The sequence below is a fragment of the Monodon monoceros genome, unplaced genomic scaffold (genome assembly GCF_005190385.1).
Source record: "Monodon monoceros isolate NGI ecotype Baffin Bay Population unplaced genomic scaffold, NGI_Narwhal_1 Super_Scaffold_8, whole genome shotgun sequence".
NCBI lineage: Eukaryota > Metazoa > Chordata > Mammalia > Artiodactyla > Monodontidae > Monodon > Monodon monoceros.
In genome coordinates this window covers 15,300,803-15,325,846 of record NW_021703785.1, presented here as the reverse complement: position 1 = coordinate 15,325,846, position 25,044 = coordinate 15,300,803, and the positions used below count along the sequence as shown (strand labels likewise).

The 25,044-nt window shown below is 42.3% G+C and overlaps 1 protein-coding gene across 1 annotated transcript in view; it reads left to right on the top strand.

The window, feature by feature from the left end:
- Positions 1–17,050, top strand: part of GPC6 (glypican 6) — a 1,074,747-nt gene extending 1,057,697 nt beyond the window's left edge. Inside the window, exons 8-9 of the mRNA XM_029210314.1 lie at positions 11,833–12,008; positions 15,770–17,050. Of these exons, the coding sequence (XP_029066147.1) occupies positions 11,833–12,008; positions 15,770–15,972 (379 nt within the window). The 3' untranslated portion in view covers positions 15,973–17,050. The remainder of the gene's footprint in view (positions 1–11,832; positions 12,009–15,769) is intronic.
- Positions 17,051–25,044: the final 7,994 nt, after the last annotated feature.

Sequence of the window (25,044 nt, the reverse complement as noted above, 5' to 3'; positions counted from 1 at the left end):
GTGAACATTCAACTGTAATTTTTTTCACCCTTGGAGAAAAAAAAATATTGAAGTCTCATTGAAAGGGTTAGGGAAAAAGAAAATGACAGACAGACAACCAGGAAAGCGTTCTCACAGGTTCTGTGCCTTGAAAAGTCCTATTGGAATCTCCTGATGAGAGATGGCTCTGTTCTTATCCTCTGCTCTGCCGTCCATTGCTACTGCCACTTGGTATGGAATTTCTGAATTTCTTGATTCAGCCCAGAAATGGGCTTGGCCTGAGTTTTCATAGGGTGGAGAAGTTGGACGGGAGAACTGGCTGGGAGTTGGCAGGCCAGGCAGCCCCCAGGAGAGGAGTCTGCCTGAGCCCTCCTCAGTGGGGATGCAGGTGGGCAGAGCAGCTGGTAAATTGCACTCAAGGAATTTTTGGGGATCAGCCAGCAGGTGGAGAACCTAAGAGTGGGGATTTTCCTGTGGCGTTATTGGGCGGTTTCAAGCATATGAAGTAGCTGTGATGAAAAGGGAACAAGAAGATTCATAGATATTAAGTTCAGAAGAAGCTGCAGAAGGAAGGGGTGCAATGAGGTGCTCCCTGGGTGTAACTTCTTACACTGCTGAGTTGCATTTTTTAGCATCTATTGGTAATGAGATTATTAGCCGTACTAGAGAGAGAGCTTAGCAAGCTGAAAACAAGACAGCTGTAGAAAAAACTGTAATCATTTCAAGTTACCCCCAAATATCAATGTGCAAATCTTAGATCATGAGGGTCCAAGAGGCTATTAATGGTATCAACAACATTCTCCTCAAAAATGCTTAGTAATTTATCAGTGTCCGACCTTTTAGGAAGGCGACCTTGGGCCAGCAAATTCAGCTGTGAATTAACAGCTTCTGTGTCTTTTCCTAATGACTCTACAAAAAGACACTGTAAAGGATGACCAGGTGGCCTAATGAATAAAGTGGTTGATTTTCCGAGCTGCTCTGTTGCCCATCTGTGTTTACCTTTTAGCCTTGGCTAAAACAGCAGCTGTGTTTTCAACTACATTCCTGTGGATGGTCACACAGGTTACTGGATATTAGCGCATATGCAGTCTTACAAAAGGAAATATAAAAAAAGGCTTTGGGCAGGGACTGGGGAGCCGACTACATTCCATCAAGAAAATGAATGGGGAAGATAAAGACCATTGAAGTTAGTTAGGGCAAAAAGAGGCTGCGATGGTTCAGCCAAGTTCCTCACTATGTCAGGAACCGAGACAGGGTAAAACATTAGTCTAAGGTTTGCCGACTAACAAGGGTGAAAGCTGAAATCTCCCAAACCCTAGAGAGTATTCTTTTCACTTTAATACCCTGACTCTAGAGCAAATGACAGATAAATACTGTCCTCCCCAGGTTAGAAGAATAAATGAAACAGAGTCTTCGCTCTGTAAAAGATTTAGTGGGTCTACATTCGGTTCATTCAGTTCATCAGCAATATTATTAAGCACTCCCTCAACCCAGGCACTGTGCAAGGCTCTGTCAATTAAGTACTATGTGATGGCAGTGGTGTCTGTCAACACATGAAAACGCACAGTGGCTTGAGAGAAGACAGTGGATTTTGGAACTTTAAACACCCTCCTGTTGGACTGTGGGTTGGGAAAGGACCACATAGGTGGAGACACACCTGGATCAGTACTCAGGGACCAGATTTGAATTTTATCCTGAGGTCTGTGGGAAGCCATTGGAGGATTTTATGTGGGTGAGGGAAATCATCAAACTTAATGCGATAAAATCATTTGCATGAATATTCCAGAGTTTAACCCAGTGTATTATTAAAAAGATAAGGCTGTCAAATATTTGTGACTCAAATTATATTTCCATTGAAAAATTACAATTTCAAGGGGTTTTTTTAGTACCTTTCTTTTTATTTATTCCACTGGAATGGAATCTTAATATTATAACCTTATTTATTTATTTATCTATTATTTTTGGCTGCATTGGGTCTTCGTTGCGGTGCGCGGGCTTCTCATTGCGGTGGCTTCTCTTGTTGTGGAGCACAGGCTCTAGGCGCGCAGGCTTCAGTAGTTGTGGCACGCGGGCTCCGTAGTTGTGGCTCGGGGGCTCTAGAGCACAGACTCAGTAGTTGTGGCGCACAGGCTTAGTTGCTCCGGAGCACGTGAGATCTTCCCGGACCAGGGCTCGAACCCATGTCCCCTGCATTGGCAGGCGGATTCCCAACGACTGCACCACCAGGGAAGCCCTATAACTTTATATTTAATAACACTGTAAGTAGATAACCAATAAAGATTTGTTAGATTAAATTTAATTGACGCTTTCTTCTCATCCAAATATTTATTAATTGATCGAGGAACACACGAGAAGTTTTCATTAAAAAAAAAATTCCACTCAACTATTTTGCAAGTTAAAAAATCCGTTTGTAACGCAAGGCAACCTATTTTTTCCCTATTTTTGAAGTACGGCCTTTCAGATGATAGGCCTTCTTAAATGTCTAGGAATACTTGTGAAAAAGAAAGAAAGGTTATTCTTGTCACCCTGTGAAATAAAAGAACCAGAACCTTTATTTTAAAACAAAAAAATCTATCAAGTGTTTAGAGATATGGAACAGCGATGTCTATTAGCATTGATAGAGATTGTCTGGCATTTTAAAACTCAAGGCTGTTTTAAAACAGGGATGAGGCTGCCGGTCACTCAGACATTTCTTCCTTTCTTTGTATTTTATCCATCTGATTCCTTCAGCCAGTCTTTGCAGCCCTTTTGTCCTATCTACGTATTTGCCCCGACTTGTCTGCCGTTATTCATATTTCTCCTGATTGTTTTCTGCGTGCAGCTCCAAGCTCTCTACTATACTTCCTTGATTCAGAAGCATGCCTATTTCACATGTTAACATTTCTGAAATCAAAACGACTCCTACAGTGGACATGTCCCTTTACTCCAGTATGTATTACTTTCCCAAATAGGTGTTAGTAAATGAATATCACCCGTTGAAATTAATGATGACTTGAAACAAAACAGAATGCACACAGATGCGGCTGCTGTGGTAACCACAGGGTGAAAGCTGCTGTGTTGAGATGACGGTCAAGGGTATGTGAGTAATCGTTCCCCCAGGACATAAACCCACCTTCATCCCCTGCTCCCACCTTTGCCCATCTCTGGCAGGTCTCACTCTGCTTCAGTAGCGGAGCAGGTCTGGAAACAGGAGGTGAGGTAGAAGGAAGAGACTGTGCCCTCTGAGGGGAGGAAATTGTGGGCGCACCGATGACCCTGTCAGCACGTAAGTCTGCATTTGACAACAAGACAACAGGTGGTCAGCAGAGGCCCTTCCCTGCTTCTCCTTCCCTTGCCAACCACTGGGACAATTTAAAGACCAGTGCAATCATGTCTGTGAGAATACGTGGTAAACTCTAAAGCAGTGCTTCTCAAGTGTACAGGCTAAAATCTGGGCGATCTTGTTAAAAATGCGGACTCTGATTCAGGAAGTCTGCGGTGGGCCTGAGACTCTGCATTTCTAACAAGCTTGCAGGAGATGCAGATGTTGCGGGTCCAGGGACCGCAGTTTGAGTAGCGAGGCTCTAAGGCAGAGTTGCCAGATTTAGCACGTTAAAAACAGCAGACACCAAGTGGAACACACTTACACTCAAAAAAGGATTCGTTGTTTATCTGAAATTCGGATTTCACTGGCTGTCCTGTATTTTATCTGGCAGCCCTACTTTAAGTTCCTATTAATATGTAAGATGTTCCCTTTTTCAGTTCAGGTGCAAGCCTCAGGGAGCATGTTACAATGTGCTGTTTTCTCTTTGCCTCCAAGGAAACCCTTGATGTTTCCCTGAATGGGGTTGTTCTTATATGAAAACCAACAACAGCGACTGGGTTGGGCAGGTCACGTGGTTCATTTGTAACATCACCCACTAAAGATAGCCAGAGCCCAGGCCAGGTCGAGGTCATCTCAACAATGAATTGCTTAAGCTTCACAAGTGCATCAAGAGGGAATTTTAAGTTGGAAATGCAGCACAGCCTTCATGAGACAGGATATTGTCCACACAAACCTCTGGTCTCTAATGAGATGCCTTTGTGGGCCAAGGATGGATCCGGTCATTACTGGATTCAATTAGTGTCTTAGCTCAGGCTGCTGTAACAAAAATACCGTAGACTGGGAGGCTTAAACAGAAATTTCTTCCCTCATAGTCTGGAGGCTAGAAGTCAACAGGGTTGGGTTCTAGTGAGAGCCCTCTTCCGACCTTGTGGATGGCCGCTTTCTTTCTGTGCCCTCACATGGCAGAGAGAGAGGGCTCTGGTCTCTTCTTCTTATAAGGGCACTAATCCCATCATGGGGCTCCACCTTCAGGACCTCATCTAAACCTAATTACCTCCCCACTACCCCACCTCCGAGTACCATCACATTGAGGGTTAGGGCTTCAACCTATGGCTCTCGGCGGGACACAAAGATTCCGTCTATAGCAGATAATACTCACTCACATCCACATCCTACTTTATCAGAATAGCTAATAAAGAATTCAGGTCAGTGTCTGTCACTCAAGAAAAGCAGCCTCAGGTGCATCGTCCATGACCAGCAGGAAAGTAAGCTGGCAAGTGGAACTTCTCCTCCTTCCACCTCTCACTTACCTAAGCAACGTCTGAGGGAGAAATGAGACTCAGAAACACTCCGACTTAAACTCAGGCAAACAGAAGGTGAAAGGAAACTAAGAAGTAAGGGAGGAAAATCAATAATCATCTAGACAGCCAAAGGGAAAAAAATTAAAGAGTCGTGGGACAGGTTACAAATCTAGGCCTCCTAAAGCTCCCAGGGTGAACCTAGAGCCCCTTGGAGGACATCAGATTCATCTGTCACCCCTGAGAAGGGCGTTCCGGGCAGCCGGTGACCGGAATGAGCTGCCTGCACGGGAGCTAGAGAATGATCTGATGGCAGCAGGCGAGCATAGGCTCAGAAGGAAAGAAAACTTTATATGATTAGCATGTAGAGGGTAAAGCACTGTCAGGCAGCAGCAGAAGAAAAACTAAAGCCCTTAGGATGTTCACACAGGCTCTTACCTTTTTGCTCCTAGAGAAGCAGTCTTGCTTCTGAGGACGTAACCGTGTTGAATTACATCATCTGTAACTTCCTTGAGGATTGTGTTCTCTTTATGGGGATCCTTTCTCTAAGCTCATAGGAGTTAAAAGGGAAAGGGGAGTTTGGCAGTCGATGGGATGGGGCAGGAGAAATGCAATGAAAGCCAGTCTGAGGCAAGTCCCTGTAGCACATGGATCTCATGATAGAACATACACGAATCTCAGTGTCTTCAGGGTTTCTTTAGTCTGTTATATCCAGGCTCTTCTTTCTATCCCATAAAACTGGTAAAACAGCCTTCTGCTTCTGCTCCTTGTCAACTAGTGTTTAGCCACCACTGTGTCCTTTCTTTAAGATGCTTTCTAGAAGGAGCCCATCAAGATGCCGGCTGAGAGACAAGGATTAATTGGATCCATTGGAAACGTAGCTTTTGCCGGGAGCCTCTGCTGTCTTTTAAGTCACCTGATCCTCACAGAAATAACTGTGTACCCCAAGGAAATCCTTCCTGAGGCCAGGAGGTAAATACAATAAGTTGTAAGAAATAGGAAATGTAGAAAAATCTAGAAAATAGGTCAGTCGCTCTCAACAGCCACTGAGTAGATTGACTAAGCAAAGAAACTAGGAAGTCATGAGTGGGTACATTTGAGCAGCTGGCAGAGGGACAAAATGGTGCGTGGTGATGAGAAATCTGTCAGAGACAGTGACGTGACAGATCTGGCAGGACATTACTGTCTTAGTCTGATTGCGGGGTATGTCCCAAAGCACTCCAGCTGTATTTGAGAGATCTGTAAAATTTCTGATGTATAACCAGCCAGACAAACACCTGGGGAAAGTGGGAAGTCTGTCTGGGAAGAAAACTGGCAACTGTCCAAGCTGACATTGCTGAAAGCCCACTTCCCTTCTCTGGGATGCTTAGGAGGGAAGACCCCACGAAGGCTGACTGTCCTGGGGGAGAGGGACGCTGCGTGCACTTCCTTGAAGCGATGAAAAGTGTGGCTACAGATGGGAGGAAAGAGGCATGTTGCTGTCGACAGCTCGGCAGCCCTGAGGACTGGCTCGTGGGTCTTCTTTCCCACCCGCCCTGGAGTTTGCTGACTCCAATTCTACCAAGAAAGGATGGTTTGGGCAGCTCCTGCCAATGAGCTCAGAACCCACGTCAAAGAATTTACCTTCTGTTCACTAGCACAACCAACGAGCTGTGTGTCCTCCAAGAGTTCCAAACCATTTCATGACACGCATCTTCCAGATGGGAAGAAAGCCACAGCAAATCATTCTTCTGTCCATGAATCCAGGCTTTAAAACTCAGAATTCTGCTGCCGTCAGCCCTCCTAAGAAACAAGTTTGGCATCTGAGGGAGCCCTGTTCACAACCTCATTTTATAAGAATGCATTGCAATTGCATAGTGTATTATATTTGTCAAGCATTTTCATATACTTTCACTTAATATGGCAGCTTATGAAACAAATAAGGTAAGAATTATCCACATAAATATAAAAATAATTATATAAGCGATACAATTCTATATACTACTATATATATGTATAGTAGCTAAGTGACTTACCCACGATTACACTGCTGGGTCCCAAAGAGATCTCAGGTGCCCTGGGTCAACCTCTGTGTCTTTGATCATGTCTTGGTGTCACATCTCTTTGAAGTACCTAATGCCACAGACAACTCCAGCTCAAAAGTCTTCAAGAATTTATAAATCCACTTAAAACATAAAGTCACAGTAGGTTTTGAATAATTCCACTTTGCAGTCAGGAAAAAATGGAGAGGGAAAAATTAATATACGTCAAGAACTTTAGAAAACTCTACTTAAAACTTAGATTTTTTTAAACTGTGGTAAAACATACACAACGTAAATTTTACCATTTCAGCCATGTTTTAAGTGTAGAGTTGAGTGGCATTAAGTACATTCACATGGTTGTGCAATCATCACCACCATCCATCCGCAAACATTTTTATCTTCCTTAACTAAAACTCTACACCCATTAACAATAACCCCCTACACCTCCCTCCCACCAGCCCCCGTCCACCACCATTCTACTTTCTGTCTCTATGAATTTGACTATTTCAGGTACCTTACATACGTGATATTATACAACATACGTCCCTCTGTGATCGGCGTACTTCACTTAGCGTGATGTCTTTAAGATTCATCGAGGTCAGCATGTGTCAGAATGTCCTTCCTTTTTAAGGCTGAGTTATTATATGTATAGACCACATTTGTTTATCCATTCATCTGTCAGAAGATACTTGGGTTGCTTCCACCTTCTGGCTGTTGTAAATAATGCTGCTGTCAACATGGGTGTACAAATATCTGTTTGAGTCCTTGCTTTCAATTCTATTAGATATATACCCAGAAGTGGAATTGCTAAATCATATGATAATTCTATTTTTACTTTTTTGAAGAACTGCCATACTGTTTTCCAAAGCGCTGCACCATTTTACATCCCCTCTAGCCATGCAGAAGAGTTCCCATTTCTCTACGCTCCATTGATTCTGAGCCCATTCATGAGCCCATTCTGAGTGCCCTGGGTCGGGAATGCCTGCTGTGCTGACCCGGTCACTCATCACTCATAGCAAGCTCCACAGAAATTTCCTCCACCAGGACTCCTTCCGGGTTGAAGGCTTCTCGTTGTACCCTCACCAGGCAGAAGGGGCTGGGAAGCCCTGTGCATCCTCCTTTATAAAGGTTCTAGCCCCAATCAGGAGCACAGAGCCCTCTAGATCAAATGCCTTGCCTTCTAATACTATCACCTTGGGCATCAGGTTTTCAACATGCAGATTTTGGGAGAACACAAACGTGCAGACCATAGCAGATGTGAAGATAAATAATTCTGCAAAACTGCTGAAGATTTAGACCCTACACATGGTCTTACAAAATAGAAGGTAACCAAAATGGGGAAGCTATGCTTCACTATTCCCGTATTCCACTCACTTTCCATACCACAGCATGAGGTATTGGCAAACAGTGACACCCCTCCAATTTGTCCTCATTTCTGGGTTCTCCCTGCCCCACGTAAATGTGCAGCCTGCCTCAGAACCTGGACTCTCTGTAGCAATGTTCTCCTCCCTTTCCATGTCTCCCAGACTATGATGGTGCAAAAATAGAGCGCCCTCAAGCCAAAGAGCTGGTGCAAAATCTAATAAAGGGAAGAATATTATGGGCTCAAAGATGCGTCCATTCTTGCAGGATATGAGCGTTATGTAAAGAGATCAGACAAGAGAAGCAACAAATAAATGGGCTGGTGCTGAACTGGGCTTCCATTGATGCCCCAGGCTGCACTCTGGACATCCACAGATTTGGCCTCAGGATGTACCCCTGGTGTGACAAAATGGCCATTTTCTTTTCAACTGTGTTTTTCGGTTTAAGTTTCCATATTGTCTCTAAAGTTCCCCTTTGAATACACTAAAGGAGAAAAGGTTCTCGAGGACATGGGTGCATTGTTACTTGCTTTTATTGTAAGTAGCTGAGCATCAGCAGGTACAATTCGAGGCTGGGTTTCTTTGGCAGTCTTGTATTGTTCCTGCGTGCTCAGACTCCCAAGGGTGGCATTCCCATGTAAGCTATCGCAGTCAGCTTCTGATAAATGACTCTGGCTAGCTGTGCCGTGCGCACAGCGGCTGAAAGAAACAAAGCTCTCCTCTGACTCAGCATAGGTACAGCGGCAGGGACCATTGTTCAGAAGGTCCAGGGGCAACACCAGAGCCCATGGGCACCTTTCAGCCCCTCTCTGCTCCTGTGCCAGCAAAGGCTGGACTGCCCTTGTATTTTTTATTCCGGTGGGCTTTACTGATTAGGTAGAGCTCACGCAGCCAAGCACATATAATTGAATGTCAATGACAGTCAATCCAATGTCATATTTTAAAACTTATATCAGGAAGAAAATCTCAGAATCTAACAGAATTTTATTGGTTTACCAGATATATTAAAAGGCAACAAAAACATCACGCTTTACTGCAAAAATAAAGAAATATAGTTCCATGACTCTTTCATTTCAATTAGGACATTTTTTAGGGCAGTAAATACTGTGAAGTTCTATGGAAAAGAATTTGCAATGTGCTCTGTGTGCTTTATTATTCATTGTGTAGTATACATCATGAAGTCAATTTTATTCAAGATATGGATGAAGACATGGAGCTTATTCTGGGACTTCTGATTTAAAATGGGTAAACCGGGCTTCCGTGGTGGCGCAGTGGTTAAGAATCTACCTGCCAATGCAGGGGACACGGGTTCGAGCCCTGGTCTGGGAAGATGCCGCGGAGCAACTATGCCTGTGCGCCACAACTACTGAGCCTGCGCTCTAGAGCCTGCGAGCCACCACTACTGAGCCCGCGAGCCACCACTACTAAGCCCGCAAGCCACAGCTACTGAAGCCCGCACACCTAGAGCCCGTGCTCAGCAACAAGAGGAGCCACCGCAATGAGAAGCCTGCGCACCACAAGGAAGAGTAGCCCCCGCTCTCCGCAACTAGAAAAAGGCCACACACAGCAACGAAGACCCAATGCAGCCAAAAATAAATAAATAAATAAATAAATTTTAAATAAATAAAATGGGTAAACCATGCAAGGCAGAAGTAGAGACACAGATGTAGAGAACAAACATAGGGACACCAAGGGGGGAAAGCGGGGGGGGGTGGTGGTGGTGGTGGTGTGATGAATTGGGAGATTGGGATTAACATATATACACTAATATGTATAAAATAGATAACTAATAAGAACCTGCTGTATAAAAAAATTAAATTCAAAATAAAATAAAATGGTAAACCCATTCATGCACAAATACATCATGCATAAGATTTCAACACCTGAAATATGGCTTAAATATAAAAGTTTCTTTGTGTGTTTCTATTTCTTCTTTTGGAGGCTGATGGGATAGAGCCTTTGGTTTCAGAAAATTGGAAAATAACCTGCAGGAAGGGGAAGAATTTTAAGCATAAGTATATTGTACGAGAAAATGTAAATAGGAAGGACAAAATAGAGGAAGGGAAGTTTTTTCGGCTTTCAAACAACACTAAGAGAGGCAGTAAAAGAGTGATGATGATAGCAGTTAGGCAGGGCTGCTCCAGCCTATCAGATGCTTGGGCTGGATGTTCTGACTCACTTTGAGATCCACTCTTCATCCCTCCACCTTGGTCTGTGCCCTGCAGGAGAACCTCTACAGACTGCATCACCTGGGTATCCTTTCCTGTTGGCTTCCAGTTGGGTTCAGCCAATGGGAGGCACCAGCCAGAGGTCAGAAGGAGGGACTAGAGAGGTCAGGGTATCATTCCCTCCGCTCCCTCCCTGAGGGGCCTTGGTTTGGCAGTTGCAGTGTCTTCTGGCTGCATTGCATGGTTTCAGATCTCACGCATTCTGCTAACAGCTCCATCCCCTCTGGCCCTTCTGCTGTTGCCAGCCCCAGGGTTCTTTGCGACATTGGTTGGTTTCCTTCAACCCTGTTCACACCTTTGTAAACACTCTCTTCTTCAAACTCTCTTTATTGCTCCTTTGAGTGTGCCATGTGTTTCTTACCGGGACACAGACAAACATAGTGCCTTTGTAGGAATTAGAAAAGGAAGCCCAGATGGGAATATGAAGGTTTAGTATACTATCGTCTCTACTTTGGTGCATGCTAAAATTTTCTAAAATAAAAAGATTCCCACAAAAGAGAAGAAAAGGAAAGAAAAAGGCACCCCTTTTGGTGGATGGTGCCCTGCACGGGCACTCGGGCTGGATTTCAGCCCCAGCTCCCTCCCTCGGCAGATGACTTTGTGCGGTGACCAAAATGCCCTGCCGAACTTGGAAGCCCTACAGAAAAGTGGGCAGATCCCTAAAAACTGGAAAACATCTCAAAGAGAAAGTGAGGATTGACCTGGGGCTTTGAAGATATTTAAAACTTGAACGGGAAAGTTCTTTGCCGGCAAAGATAAGATGGATCCAGGGAGGAGATTCCATAAGGCAAGGAGGGTACCTTGAAGGGAGTGTTGCAGCCTAAGAAACTAGACAGGAGGTGGAGATAGGCTTGGATTGCTGAGCCATAAAGTGTGAATTGTAGCTTATGATCAACCAGGCAATATGGTGCAGTGTTTGGGCACGTGGACTCTGAAGTTAGATCCATTAGCTCTGTGACTCTGCACAGTTACTTATCCTCACTAAGTCTCAGTTTTCTATTATACAAACGGGGCTGAAATAGTACCTACCTCCTAGACTTGCTGGGAGACTGAAGTTTTCTTTTGTTGTTTTTTGTTTTTTGTTTTTTGCGGTACGCGGGCCTCTCGCTGCTGTGGCCTCTCCCGTTGCGGAGCACAGGCTCCGGACGCGCAGGCTCAGCGGCCATGGCTCACGGGCCCAGCCGCTCCGCGGCATGTGGGATCTTCCCGGACCGGAGCACGAACCCATGTCCCCTGCATCGGCAGGCGGACTCTCAGCCACTGCGCCACCAGGGAAGCCCGAAAGCAATATTTTAAGAAGGTTACCCAGACAGCTTGTGAAGGTTGTGCTAGAATGGAAAGATGAGAACGAGGAAGTCCCTTTGAGGCTGCTGTAGCAGCGTGCGCCCCAACACTCCAGTAAGGGGCACCAGAAATGGGAAAGAAGCCAAAGGCGCGAGAGCCTTGTGAGAAGAGTAAGAGGACAGCCGCATCTCCCTCTGGGAAGGTGTATGCCTTGTTTTCACCGTTTGGCCCTTTTTTCCAGGAACCGAGCCCGAGTTTTGCCAACGTTTGGGCTCACTTTTAGAAACAACGTGGCAGAATCTGGTTTCGAGGTCGCTCCTGCTTCACCCTCCCCTGTCCTCCCTCTCTGCCCGGCAGATACTTGCCTGAGATCATGAACGATGGGCTGACCAACCAGATCAACAACCCCGAGGTGGACGTGGACATCACGCGGCCCGACACGTTCATCAGGCAGCAGATCATGGCTCTCCGTGTGATGACCAACAAACTGAAGAACGCGTATAACGGCAATGACGTCAACTTCCAGGACACGAGTAAGAGAGCCTTTACCAGCACCTGTAACCTCCAGAGTGAAAACCGTTATAGATGATTATACCATAATTTGTCTTTTGTTTAAAGAAAGAATTTTTTTTTAATTTTTATTTTATATTGGAGTATAGTTGATTAACAGTGCTGTTAGTTTCAGGTGTACAGCAAAGTGATTCAGTTATACATAGACATGTATCTATTCTTTTTCAAATTCTTTTCCCATAGAGGTCATTAGAGGATTGGGCAGAGTTCCCTGCGCTATACAGTAGGTCCTTGTTGGTTATCCATTTTAAATATAGCAGTGTGTACATGTCAATCCCAAACTCCCTAACTATCCCTCCCCCCCACGCCTTCCCAGCCCACCACCCCCATAACCATAAGTTCATTCTCTAAGTCTGTGAGTCTGTTTCTGTTTTGTAAATAAGTTTATTGTGATTTTTCTTTAAGAGCAGTGTGCACCTCGGCTCTTCTGTGTCATTCTTACCCCATCTGCAAAGCTATTTATAGTCCTCGGGGCAGAGAGCTCTGCTCTGCAGAACTTAAGATACTACTAAAATCATAACTGCTCTTAAGGAATGGTTTCAGTGGCTGACATTCAGCTATACTAAAGCTAAAACTGAGTTTTGTCTGCCAGTTGATCCATTAATGATAAGGTAGCAAAGTAATGCTTTCCCTTTCTCCTTTCCCCATCGGCATTTATGTCTCTGCCTCAAACTCCCATCCCTCCTCCCAACCACCAAGGGAAGAATATTCTCAAGATTGCTCACTCAGACAAGGATGGGAAGGAATCCCTGCTGTATCACTTCAGAACTGAGGTCTTGAACAAATTATCTCTTGAGTCTCAGGTTCTTCTTCTATAGGATGGGAAGCATTCCTGAATAAGGATCGTTGGGAGGTTCATTTGAGGCTGTGTGTAAAGGAGCTAAGATGATATCTCATGTGCCATGGAATCAACTGCATCAGTTCTTTCTCCTTCTCCAATCATGCACATACACGACCCACTGACATTTGTATCTGAAATCTTGAGAAAAATAGTAAAATGCTGAAGTAATATTACACGTGACTATTTTATTCAAGGTCACTGAATATCAGAAGTGATTTGAAAGACTACTGAATGCACATCAGATGAAACTAACTATATTTGGGTTTGTCTAAGTGGTTTCTAGATGCATAAAGGCAAGGGTTTTTTTTGTTTTGTTTTATATATTATAAAAGAATATATTCTCTAGAAGAATATATATATTCTTATGTATTTTATATATATATATATATATATATATATATATATATATATATATTCTTCTAGAGAGAGTTCTCGGGAAAAGATTTCTTGAACCTAAGATGTGGAGCTGCCAGTGATCCTGTAATTTGGTCACTGAAGCAAAAGATGACGCCTGTGTGCTTGAGTTAATGAGATAGAAAGAAACAAGTTACAGATGGAAGACATGAAGTCATCTGAGTCTTAACCATCATTCTACTGAGTTGTCCCCTGCAGAAAATTTTTCATGCTTAATTCCCTTTTAAATAACTCAAAAATTAACTTTCTAAGTGCAGGATAATTGCCAACCTGATAGACTTGCTGTAAACTTTCTCAAGTCCTCCCATTATTTCTTTCTCTTTACTAAACCTCTCCTCCCCTCTTCAGAAGAGTAAATTACACGAGGTTTTAGCCTTTGCTGCTTCTCCCCTGCTCATTCCTTAGCTTCACTCCTCTCAATTTATCTTTTCTGTCTTATCTATCTAATATAATAAAATGCTTTATTACCTAGAGAATGACTATTGGAATAAATAATTCAAGATACGTAAGAATTAGTTGATATTGGCCTTGGTTCTGTCTCCTCTCTGACCTAAAGAGATTGTATGCATGTCAATCTGCAAAGCTTAGGGAATGTCCTCGAGGAGATATCTTGCTCCATTTCCCCTAAAAAGAAAATAAAAATCAGCAACACTTAAGACCATCACTTTGCTCTAACCCCAGCACCGAACTTGGCCTCCTGCATTAGGATAGTGTCTGTCATATAAACCACTATCACATCTTATAGTCATCATCACCCTTATTGCTTTCGACATTTAAAAAATCGCCCTTTAAATACCTGCATTTGTGATTCCTTTCAGAAAGAGATGGGGCCATTATTTTTCTCAACTAGATTCTCTTGTCATTATTTGCATACCACATTTTTAATATTCTAAATCACCTTAGTAATATCTTTGTAAAGGTTATATTACTTCTTGTTCATAATACCAGTGTTTAATATAATTCCCTTAGCAATTGTGATATCTCTGAATTTAATTAATGGGCGTTTTCCCCCTTGCAAGACCACTAAAGATAAATTAGAGAAAATGTTAAGAACCTGGTATAGTGTATTCAAGTGATCTTATGTGGTATTTAGATGTCACATTTTAAAAATAAATTGCACTGAGTTGAGCCGTGCTTATTGGGGGGGCATTGGAAGGTCCCTGCATTACCTGGCTTTGCTTAAGTAGCGTCTAGCAGCCAAGATGATGCCAGTCTTTCGGAGCAGCTCAACACGGACATCACCATTTCAGGCCAGCAGGGAGACATTTAGGGCTATTGAATGGACTCATTGAGCAAGGAGGGGAAGTAGCAAACATCCTTTCCAGGTATACAGTTTCCTAAGCCCTGCTAGGAACATTATCTCACTTATACCCTGTAACAATTCAATGAAATAGATATGATTTTTCTTATTTTTACAGGTGAGCACGCAGAGCCCAGTGAGACTAACTGGCTTGCCCTAATTCATTTAAATAAAAGACAGCAGGTTAAAATCTAGGTCGTCTTTGCCGTAGGAACCACATTTCTTCCATCAGGCATCATTGCGCACACTGGCTTTGGTGCCCTCACACGTTTTATCAGGGGGTTTTCACGTATCCTCAACAAGGTGAATGTTATTGTCAGTAGCTGTGGAGTTGGGGAAACTGAAAGAAGTTGAAGAAACTGCCCAAGGCATATTTAGTAATTCAATACGTATTTATTGTGAACCTGCTATATGCCAGGGGCCATTAAAGCCGATGGGGATACAGAAATGAACAGTATGCACAACGTGTCTGCTCTCCTCCAAAAAGTATACATGCTCATGGAGGGAACAAGAAAGTAAATAATAGAGTTGCAAATGGTGATAAGTACTTTTACGTAGCTAGTAATGGATGAAGACTTAACTGGAGCCAGATCTGAGATAAAGCGTTTAAGAAACATGAAGGAACCAAGCAGTCAGAAGTGGGAATAGAGAAAGCTCAGAAGGCATATGAGGCAGGCAGGGACGATGCCAGGCTAAGACAGCATACTAAGTGGACACCTGGGCATTGGTTTCAAGCGCGGAATGGCAAACTTCTTCTGTAAAGAGCTATGTATCGAATATGTTCAGCTTGGTCAGAAATACAGACACAGACGTCTCCTCTATTAACACTGTGTTTCAGGGACTTCCCTGGCGGTCCACTGGGTAAGACTCTGCACAGGGCACGGGTTCCATCCCTGGTTGGGGAACCAAGATCCCACATGCCTCGCGGTACGGCCAAAAATAAATAAAAAAAAATAAAAATGAAGCACTATGTTTCAGATGTCTATTTAGATACAGTCCACCCACACATCACAAACCTGCCCATTATAAACAAACCCATGGGGATGGAGTGGAGTGGAGGACCCTTGGGTGGGGAGATGTCCCCTGCCACCTCTGTGTCCAAATCTCACGTGTGCCCCCACTCTTTGCTGGACTGGGTCTAACTCTCCTTTTCAATCTGTCCGCACCAGGTGATGAATCCAGCGGCTCAGGGAGTGGCAGTGGGTGCATGGATGATGTGTGTCCTACGGAGTTTGAGTTTGTCACCACAGAGGCCCCGGCAGTGGATCCTGACAGGAGAGAAGTAGACTCTTCTACAGCCCAGCTGGGACACTCGCTCCTCTCAGGATCTCTCGTCTGCGTCGCCCTGGCGTGGCAGAGACTGTGCAGATAATCCTGGGATTTTGGTCACATGAAACTGCATTTTAGCTATCTGAACGGCCAACTCCTTTTCTTACACTCTTGGACAATGAACCATGCCACAAAAGCTTACCGTTTTCTATGAGAAGAGAGCAGTACTGCGCTATGCCTCCCTTTTTGTTTTCCCAAAGAGTACTGGGTGCCAGACTGGACTGCTTCCTCTTTCCTTCAGCTATCATCTGTGGGAAACTTGTTTATTCTAGAGAATTCTTACTCAAATCTTTCGTACCAGGAGATTTTCTTACCTTCATTTGCTTTTATGCTGCGGAAGTGAAGGAATCTCACGTTGTCAGTTTTTTATTTTTTTCCCCATTTAAAAAATAATAGGAAGAAAATAATTTTCCTTGCAAAATCAGGCCAAACCCCAAGACAACTGCATTTTCAACAAAGAAGCAAACGAGAAAAATAAAAGAGCTGTAACGCTGTAAGTTCGGCATTGCCAGCCAACTCCCAGTGTAAGCTTTTCTGTGACAAATCGCGTTTACAAAATGCTCATGCGGAGGTTTGAAATTTTTTTTAACGTAGTGAAAATACACTGTTGTCTTGGAGGTCTTGCGCGCTAACCATACAACGCCAAGCCGATTCAGAGGTACTGATAGGAAATTTAGAATTCCATCTTTAATCGGAGAGTAAAATGTGCAACAACTCAGCTCCTCTATCTCACCCTGCCCGATTTCAATTTCAGTAATTCTCTTAACGTCTGACCACTGTATCCAATTGGCACGGATTTTTCCCTTCATCTCCAGTCACTAGTGGACGCCCTCATGAATTCATCTTCCTCAAGGGTCTGAAATGAAAATAATCTTCAACCATACAATTGCTTTGCTTTAGCCACAGGCTTGACGTGAATTAGATGTTTCTGCCCCGTGCTCATTACCCTCCCAAAAGAAGAGTTCCTTTAATGAACCGATAAATAATTAGATCCATAAGTGAGTTTTCATTTTTAACTATTTGCTTTGCGTCACTTGGTTCCTGCATCACAAGGGCATTCTCTTACAAAATAACTCACAACAACAAAAAAGTCAAGACAAAATATATATATAGTATTGACATGGAGATTTCTTTCACTTTTTTAGTCTTAGTATGATCATCTATTTTTATATCTATATATATATATAAATCACAGATTTTAACTTCTTAATTCCAAGCTCAGGGTTGACACACCTTTGTAACGAAAATGTTTTGTCAACCAGCTCTTCTTGTTTTGTGCTGCTCAGAGAAGGGATTCCTCAATGATCTGTGAGCACCAAGAATCAAGAAAGAGAACTTTTTACGTATCTAGCCGTCCATTTATTAAAAGTTTGCCAGGGCACACCCTTCTCACACGAGCGTGTTTTGTCCTGGGTGCTCCAGACTGTATCGAACGCATGGGCAGAGCCGTGGGTGTGCAGAACTTTACCGGTCATGGAAACCGTACGCGCAAGGAATGTGATTCACGCAAAACCATTGCTTTCGGTACAACGCCTTCAGCCTAGGATTCCTGCTTGGCACTTGGAGAAATATTCGAATTCAAGAGGCTGATTTGGAGCCTCACTGGCCCGCCAGGTGTGCCAAAGCCAGGCGTTATGCTCCTCCTGACAGAGAGAAGCAAAACAAACTAACCTGGGGCTTTATGAATACCATTGGCTATCCATGTGTTTTTTGGTTTTTATGATGTATCTGGGGTTGGGAAAAGTAATGTTTCAAGACACCGTAGTATGCTAGTCACACGTTAATTAACCCACTGGCAGTCATGACACATCAATGGTATTTTTCGATCTCCGTACTCATCAAAATTATGATTAGTTATTGGTTTAGTCGTCACGTTTAGGTAGAACACATGCGGTACAATAGTATTAAGTGTACTTGAGCACTTTTGCAAAACAAAGTATTTAGAAGCATCTATTGTTATTGTATGCCTAACGAAATACGGAACGTAGGATTCTGAGAGATTTTGTGGCATCTTTTCACTTAAATCTTTATGAAATTGATACAATCTAATTCAGCATTACATACTTCTAGCAAACCATTCATTTCACCGCCAGACTTCGGCTTCCTATCACCAATGACACATAAAACATCTCCATGAAGGACCAGTCATTTATGTTGCTCATTGTGTTGTATGTTCAGAAATCAGTATTGTCTTTCTCCAGTAATTAAGGTGCAATACAAATTAAATCAATCTTGATTTTCCAAAACATTTGAGTCATAACTTGTTTTCATAGCTTTAAGCTCCAAGTCTTTCCTTTTAAAAATAGATCTGCATTGTTTTCTGTGAAATAGATCAGAATGCCTTGTTTTCCCTGTACTTTCACCCCCAAAGGGTTTTGTGCATGTATGTGAATACACATTATATTAATGAATGTGAACCCGTGTTCTATAAACACTAACCACACAGACAATATATAAACGCCTGTTTCCTTTGTTTCCACACCTTCGTTATCAATACTATTCATATTGGTGAGCTATAGTGATCTATATGAGCCAGGCAGAGAACTGAAATCACGGTCAGTTAGTGATGCCACAGTATTAGTCACCTGCATGGATGTGGTCAAAATATTATTGAAATTGTACTTCCTGGTTTTTATCATCATCGTACTATGTCATATGATTTTCAGACTAATTTCACATGGGAATTTTTTGTGCCCTAAGGGAACTAGTTTAATCTAGTTAACCCATTTCAGTAAGTATTTTGGAATCTCCCCCTCCCCTCACCAAGTTAATTTCTCTCGTTTTAGCATAGTGATAGGGGATGCAGTGATGCTCCATTATTTTTCCTGACCTGTCCTCATTTGCTTTGATGTCCCCTAAATTTCTGTAATCACATCACAACCTCTGTTATGAGTAGAGAGGGATGGGCTCACTGAAACTGGATGCTAGGAACTGTTGGGTGGTGCTTATAACTGCAAACACTTAGCTTATTGAAGTGCCTCTATTTACATGTTCTTTAGTTATAATATGTATTTTTCTAACAGAAATACACGTCTGTAATTCGTGTATATTATACTTTGTATACGTTATAACGAAAGCTAAACAGAGGCTAAAGTCTTTAGCAGAGAAGAATAGATTGCAAATTCACGAGTTTGAGCTCCACTTATGGTTCTGTAATTGAGCGACAGCCACGACAGCCTTCTCTCATTTGAATGAAGGTCAAGTCGGGACTTTGATTAGAGCCATCACAGAACATTAGCACTAGCAATCTGACTCCCTTACAGTGACTTACGCAGATCGATATCTTGTGTTCCCTGCTTTAGTTGTAAGGGATAGATAATACTACTTTGTCTACACTGAAAAACACGACTATTCATTGATGAGCAGTAGGAATTATAAAAGTAGCGTTCTATAAATCAGACACACTGAAAATATTATTGGACGCAGAAGCCTGATATTTAATTTATATTCCCTGCTGCAGACATTAGCCTACTTTAATTCTTTAGCCATTACGTATGTGTTTTGGCTACACACTGAACACCAACTAAAGTCCCCAAGGAGGAATAAAACCTGAGCAACTCCTGAGTTGTGATTCTTTTACTACTTCTCTTCGCAAGGCTAATTATCAGGTGGTTTGATTAAAGGTGGAAGGGTTAGCAAATGCAAGTTTTGACTTATCCAAAACTTGCAGAAATTCAAACTCATTTTCATTTACTTACAGTCACTAACAAATCTGATTTCTAACTTTAAAAAAAAAAAAAAGGGAGGGGAGGGGCACTTTAGCTTTGCCAACAGAAGAGTAAGGAGACCATAACTTACAAATTTGCAATGTGTTCCTCCTCGGTGGAGACATTAGCCAGTGTTTAGGTTTAGGCCAAGTTCTACAAAGAGAGTATTGATCTGTATGCATTCTGGAGCCTTGCTATATAACACAGTTTGCTACAGCACAGGACTCAGCCTAGCATGGGGCTCTTTGAGCCTCAGTGAAAGTTGAAAAGTACTGGAATCTTTGACATTGCCTTGTAATGAGGTACTTCTGTGAAAAGACACCTCAAGATGGCGTAGTAGTGAGGTCTCTGTGTGCATATGCATAACATATATGCAGGACAAATGTGTGCACCAATCAAACCTAAAATTTTATGTGACTGTCAAATGAATATTATTTGGGTTAAGTTTTTTTCATTTCTGATTTGGATAGAAAATTGCTATTAATCTTGTATTAAAATAGTTTTTAAAAATCTACCAGTGCCCTCTCTGCATTTTCTTAATTATTGTCATAGTCTAAATTTCAGAGCTTTTGAATTTTTTTTGTTTGAGAACTTGTTAGAAGCTGCAATATTTTTTTTAAAAAAGAGAAGAAAAAGAACCATAGATTTAAATCAGCACCACTCACCTAAGTACACTTGGCCTTTAGAACTTTAGAACATTTAGAGCTTTCCAAACATGTATGGAAGATACTATACCTCTCTTCTTTTGTGTTGGTTTCTTCTCTAAAATAAATTAGTAGCTTGACTGATGTCAGTACTTTATAAATGAGGTCAAAAACTAAGATAATGTGTAAAAGGACTAACAATTTCCAAATTTAGCAAATTGCACTGCTTTTTTACTTCTGAAATTTCCATGCTCTCAGGAATGCTAAATACTGTATAGCATGCTAAAGATTCACTCAGCAGATACTTTTATTAAACACCTGCTCAACGCTAAACCTTGTCTAGGTGCCAGTCTGGGGTTGTCAAAATCACCAGCTGGGAAGTATTCATTCTTTTTTTTTTTTTTTTGCGGTACGCAGGCCTCTCACTGTTGTGGCCTCTCCCGTTGCGGAGCACGGGCTCCGGACGCGCAGGCTCAGCGGCTATGGCTCAAGGGCCCAGCCGCTCCACGGCATGTGGGATCTTCCCGGACCGGGGCACGAACCCGCGTCCCCTGCATCGACAGGCAGACTCTCAACCACCGCACCACCAGGGAAGCCCGAAAGTATTCATTCTTTACTACAGTTAACCATGATTATTACAAATACATCACTTATTTCAAAAATGCTCTTTTAAATAAAGGAACCTATGTAAATAAAGTTATCACAAATATAACATTTAACTGTAAGCAACATTATAATTTAGCTCACATTACTACTATGATGATTTCTATTAAGCAAAGTGATTTCTACAAAACAGTTAAAGAACTTTAGGATAATTCCATATAAAAAGCAGAATCTAACAAATGCTATTTGGAAATAAACTGGAACCAATGTCATCGAAAAGAAAAACTTCCAAATGGGTTTTGAGAAAAAAATAATAAAACCACCGCCACTCTTATCAACAATATTAATTTTAATTCGCTCTTTGGATAAATGGACTATAGTCAAAATATGCACACAAGTATGAAAAATGACATTGATTTTTCAAATACTAACTTGTGAAATAGCTAGAAAGATGTAGCCACAATTCTGTCTGTTCAAACAGACATTCCCAATTTAGTGCCGATACATCTCCATTCCACAGACACATTCATTTGCTGATATAAACTTGTGGCCAAACATATTTGGTCGGCTCATGAATGGAGCACACAGTGAAGCAGGAGGAATTAGCTGCCTGCCTTTGTAGCTCACTTAAGGAGCTCATGTTCTTGCACATGTTGAAATAGAAAGCAGAGCAAGAAAACAGAAATTTTACCCAGTGAGTGTTCAAGTTTGGAGAGAAGCAGAAAGAAGACACACAAACTGGATTCAAGGGAAGCAGAAGAGTATTTACCTTGAATAAAGCCATCTGCCCTTCCATAGGAACTAATGTCTGTAGAGTTCTTAAATAAAAGAAAAAATTGGCTTAGGCAGTAACGGTCATCTATTCTTTTAAAAAAGAATGTGATGAGCTCTATATCACGTGCCAGACACAGTTCTGGGTACCAGAGCAAGACACCATGAAGAACTGAGACAAAATGGGGTAGTGACTAAGGAGGAGATGCCCCTTGAGACCAGTGGTCCAGAAGAGGCTGCCTGGGTGATACTCAGGCTGTGACCTAATCACGGGAAGAAGATGCCATGTGCAGACATGGGGACAGAGACTTCCAGGCAGAGTAAAAGCAAATGTAAGGATGTACGGAAATGAGGACTAGTAAGTGAGTTGTTGGGTAGTGGGAGACGGATGGAAAGTTAAACAGGGGAAGGCATGCTTAAAAACCCTGGTCTTTTACCACCTGGTAAAGCCAGAGCCCTAGAAGGACCCATCCCTACACAGCAGCCCTGCTGGGGGCACTTATTAGTATTTTAAAGCACATTTTAGCAAAGAAGTATGCTAAGGTCTTTATGTATATACTTAATCTTTATAGGATCTCTATGATGTAGGAATAATAATGCTCGTTTTATACTGAATAAAATGAAACACAGTGAGATTAATGAACTTGCCGAGCCACACAGGCAAGGCCATGATAGGAACTGAGATCTGTAACAAGTAGGCAGAAAAGCGGCAGTATATAAGGATAATTTTGGTTTTTTATTCCACACACAATTGAATTTTCCGAGGGTGTTCTGAGAATTGGCAACAAGTATATGAACAGGCATTCACAGATGTTTACTTGCACAGAGGATATATATTAAAACTTTATTCCAAGATGTAGTGCCATTTAGTTGCTCTCTGTTTTCAATTCTTTTCAAAATTAAAATCCTAAGTAGACATACGACTGATTCTGGGATTTTTGCATAGCATTGAACTTAAAGCCATTGTGAACCAAAGTTTGATGCCTAGGACAGGAACATACGTACCAAATCTGCTTTTCTCTTGTTTGTCAAGTTGGCTTAAACATCATATTCACAGAAAGCAAATCATCCACAGAAAGCAAGTCAGGCTTAGTCCGACTCTCAGGGGTTCTTCTTATACATTAGCCTTGTCTATAATTTATTGTCCGTTCAGACAGTCAAGTGGACCCAAAATATAAATCAAAACTATCCAACAAAGGGCTTCCCTGGTGGCGCAGTGGTTAAGAATCCACCTGCCAATGCAGAGGACACGGGTTCGAGCCCTGTTCGGGGAAGATCCCACATGCCACGGAGCAACTAAGCCCGTGCGCCACAACTACTGAGCCTGCGCTCTAGAGCCCACGTGCCACAACTACTGAAGCCCGCATGTCTAGAACCGGTGCTCTGCAACAAGAGAAGCCACCACAATGAGAAGCCCGCGCGCCACAACGAAGAGTAGCCCCCGCTCTCTGCAACTAGAGAAAGCCCACTCGCAACAACGAAGACCCAAAGCAGCCAAAAATTAATTAATTAATTTTTTAAAAAAGAGTAAAGAATCAAAATACAAATTTTTTTAATTTTTAAAAAACTATGCAGCTGTTAGTCAATGCAAACAGACAACTGGTCTGGCTGCTTTGTTGACTAACTTGACTGCATCTTGAAAGTATGACATTGAGACCCAGCTGAATCGAAGTCCTTGCGACGGTTTTCTCAGTTAAAACAAGGACCAGATCGTGGAGTACCATGTGTCTGTCTTCTTCAGGGAGTTAGAGCTCCTTTTATTGTTGGATTCCACCTCATGTCGTTGCCCTCCTTACCTGAGAGGATTGAGGTTGCTGATTACGGGTTTTATCCCACTTTAGAAGGTACTCTTTGGACCTTTCATAAATGTAGGTGAATATCTAGTTAGAGGAAGGTTGGTTCGCAAAACTCTATTTCCTACTCTTTCATGGTATCAAATGCCTTGTATTTACATAAAGCATTTCACCCAAGGGAGCTTTCAAATTCATTTTCTTTTATAATTTTCACCACACCTCCATGAAGTAGGCAGGAATTATCATCCTTATTTTCCAGATCAGAGACACTTCCTGGTGGAGCCACGGTCTTCTCAGTCTGTTCATTCTCTCCCTTTCTGCTTCTTTTTCTCTCCCTCACCCCTAATCTACCCAAATCTTAAGGACTTTAATGTGAATCATTCTGGCTCCTATCAACCTCTCACTAATTTATAAAACCAGCCCCCAGTAGCTCAGCCACAGAAACCCAGTAAACAAATCCTCCAAGCGGAGTCTTAGTGGAATGATACCCCAAAGAGTCTTCTAATTCATCTCTGGTCCTGAATCACATACTGTGAATCAACATATACTGAATTCTTGTGTGTGAAAAATTAGATGTCCCCAAATTACATCAAGCCAAAGAAATTTCACCCAAAGAGCTTTATCAAAAAGCTTGTTGATAACACCATAATGATTTCACTACTTGTTTGTTTGAACCGTTGCATATGAATTAGCATGTTAAGTCTATATTCCTACAGCCAAAGATAAGCCCAGATTCTGTGCATGTGTTTGTTTTTAAGCTTGAGGGCCTTTTATGTTTAATTGAAAAGAGAGAAGTTTACATTGAGCAGCGTATTAGTAGACATACAGCACGAACCATGAGAAACGTGAAGGCAAAATGAATTTCTCCAGGAAAGAAATAAAAAAGACTTCCCCTACATCCAAAATCTTTCTTCCACTGGAGAAATCCTATGACCTTTCGCCTCATGGGGCCTCACGAGCAGGGAGAGTGATGTAGGATGGCACGAAGGAGGTAAAATGAAGCAAGAGAACAGAATAGAAATCCAGTGCCATTTGAAACATATGAGGATTTCCCTGGTGGTCCAGCGGTTAAGACTACACGCTTCCCCTGCAAGGGGTGCGGGTTCAATCCCTAGTCAGGGAAGTTCCGCATGCCACGAGGTGTGGCCCAAAACAAAACAAAACACACACACACACACACACACACACACACAATGAAACACGTGGTGTTGTCTATGTTATTTTGATCAATTCTGAACCTTCACTGTGAAAGTCTCCTCTCAAAGGGAAGACTCCCTACAGACAATATAAAATAATGGCAGTTAATGAAAAACTTAAAAAGAAATCACAGAGAAATGCCAACAAGCATATGAAAAGGTGCTCAACATCGCTAATCATCAGGGAAATGCAAATCAAATGACAATGAGCTAACACCGTGTGCCAGGTAGGATGGCCACCATCAAATAAATAAATAAATAGAAAGTCACACGTGTTGGTGAGGATGCAGAGAAATTGGTACCCTTGTGCACTATTGCTGGGAATGTAAAATGGTGCAAGGACTGTGGAATACGGTATGAAGCTTCCTTTAGAAACTAAACATAGGAAAAAAAAAAAAACT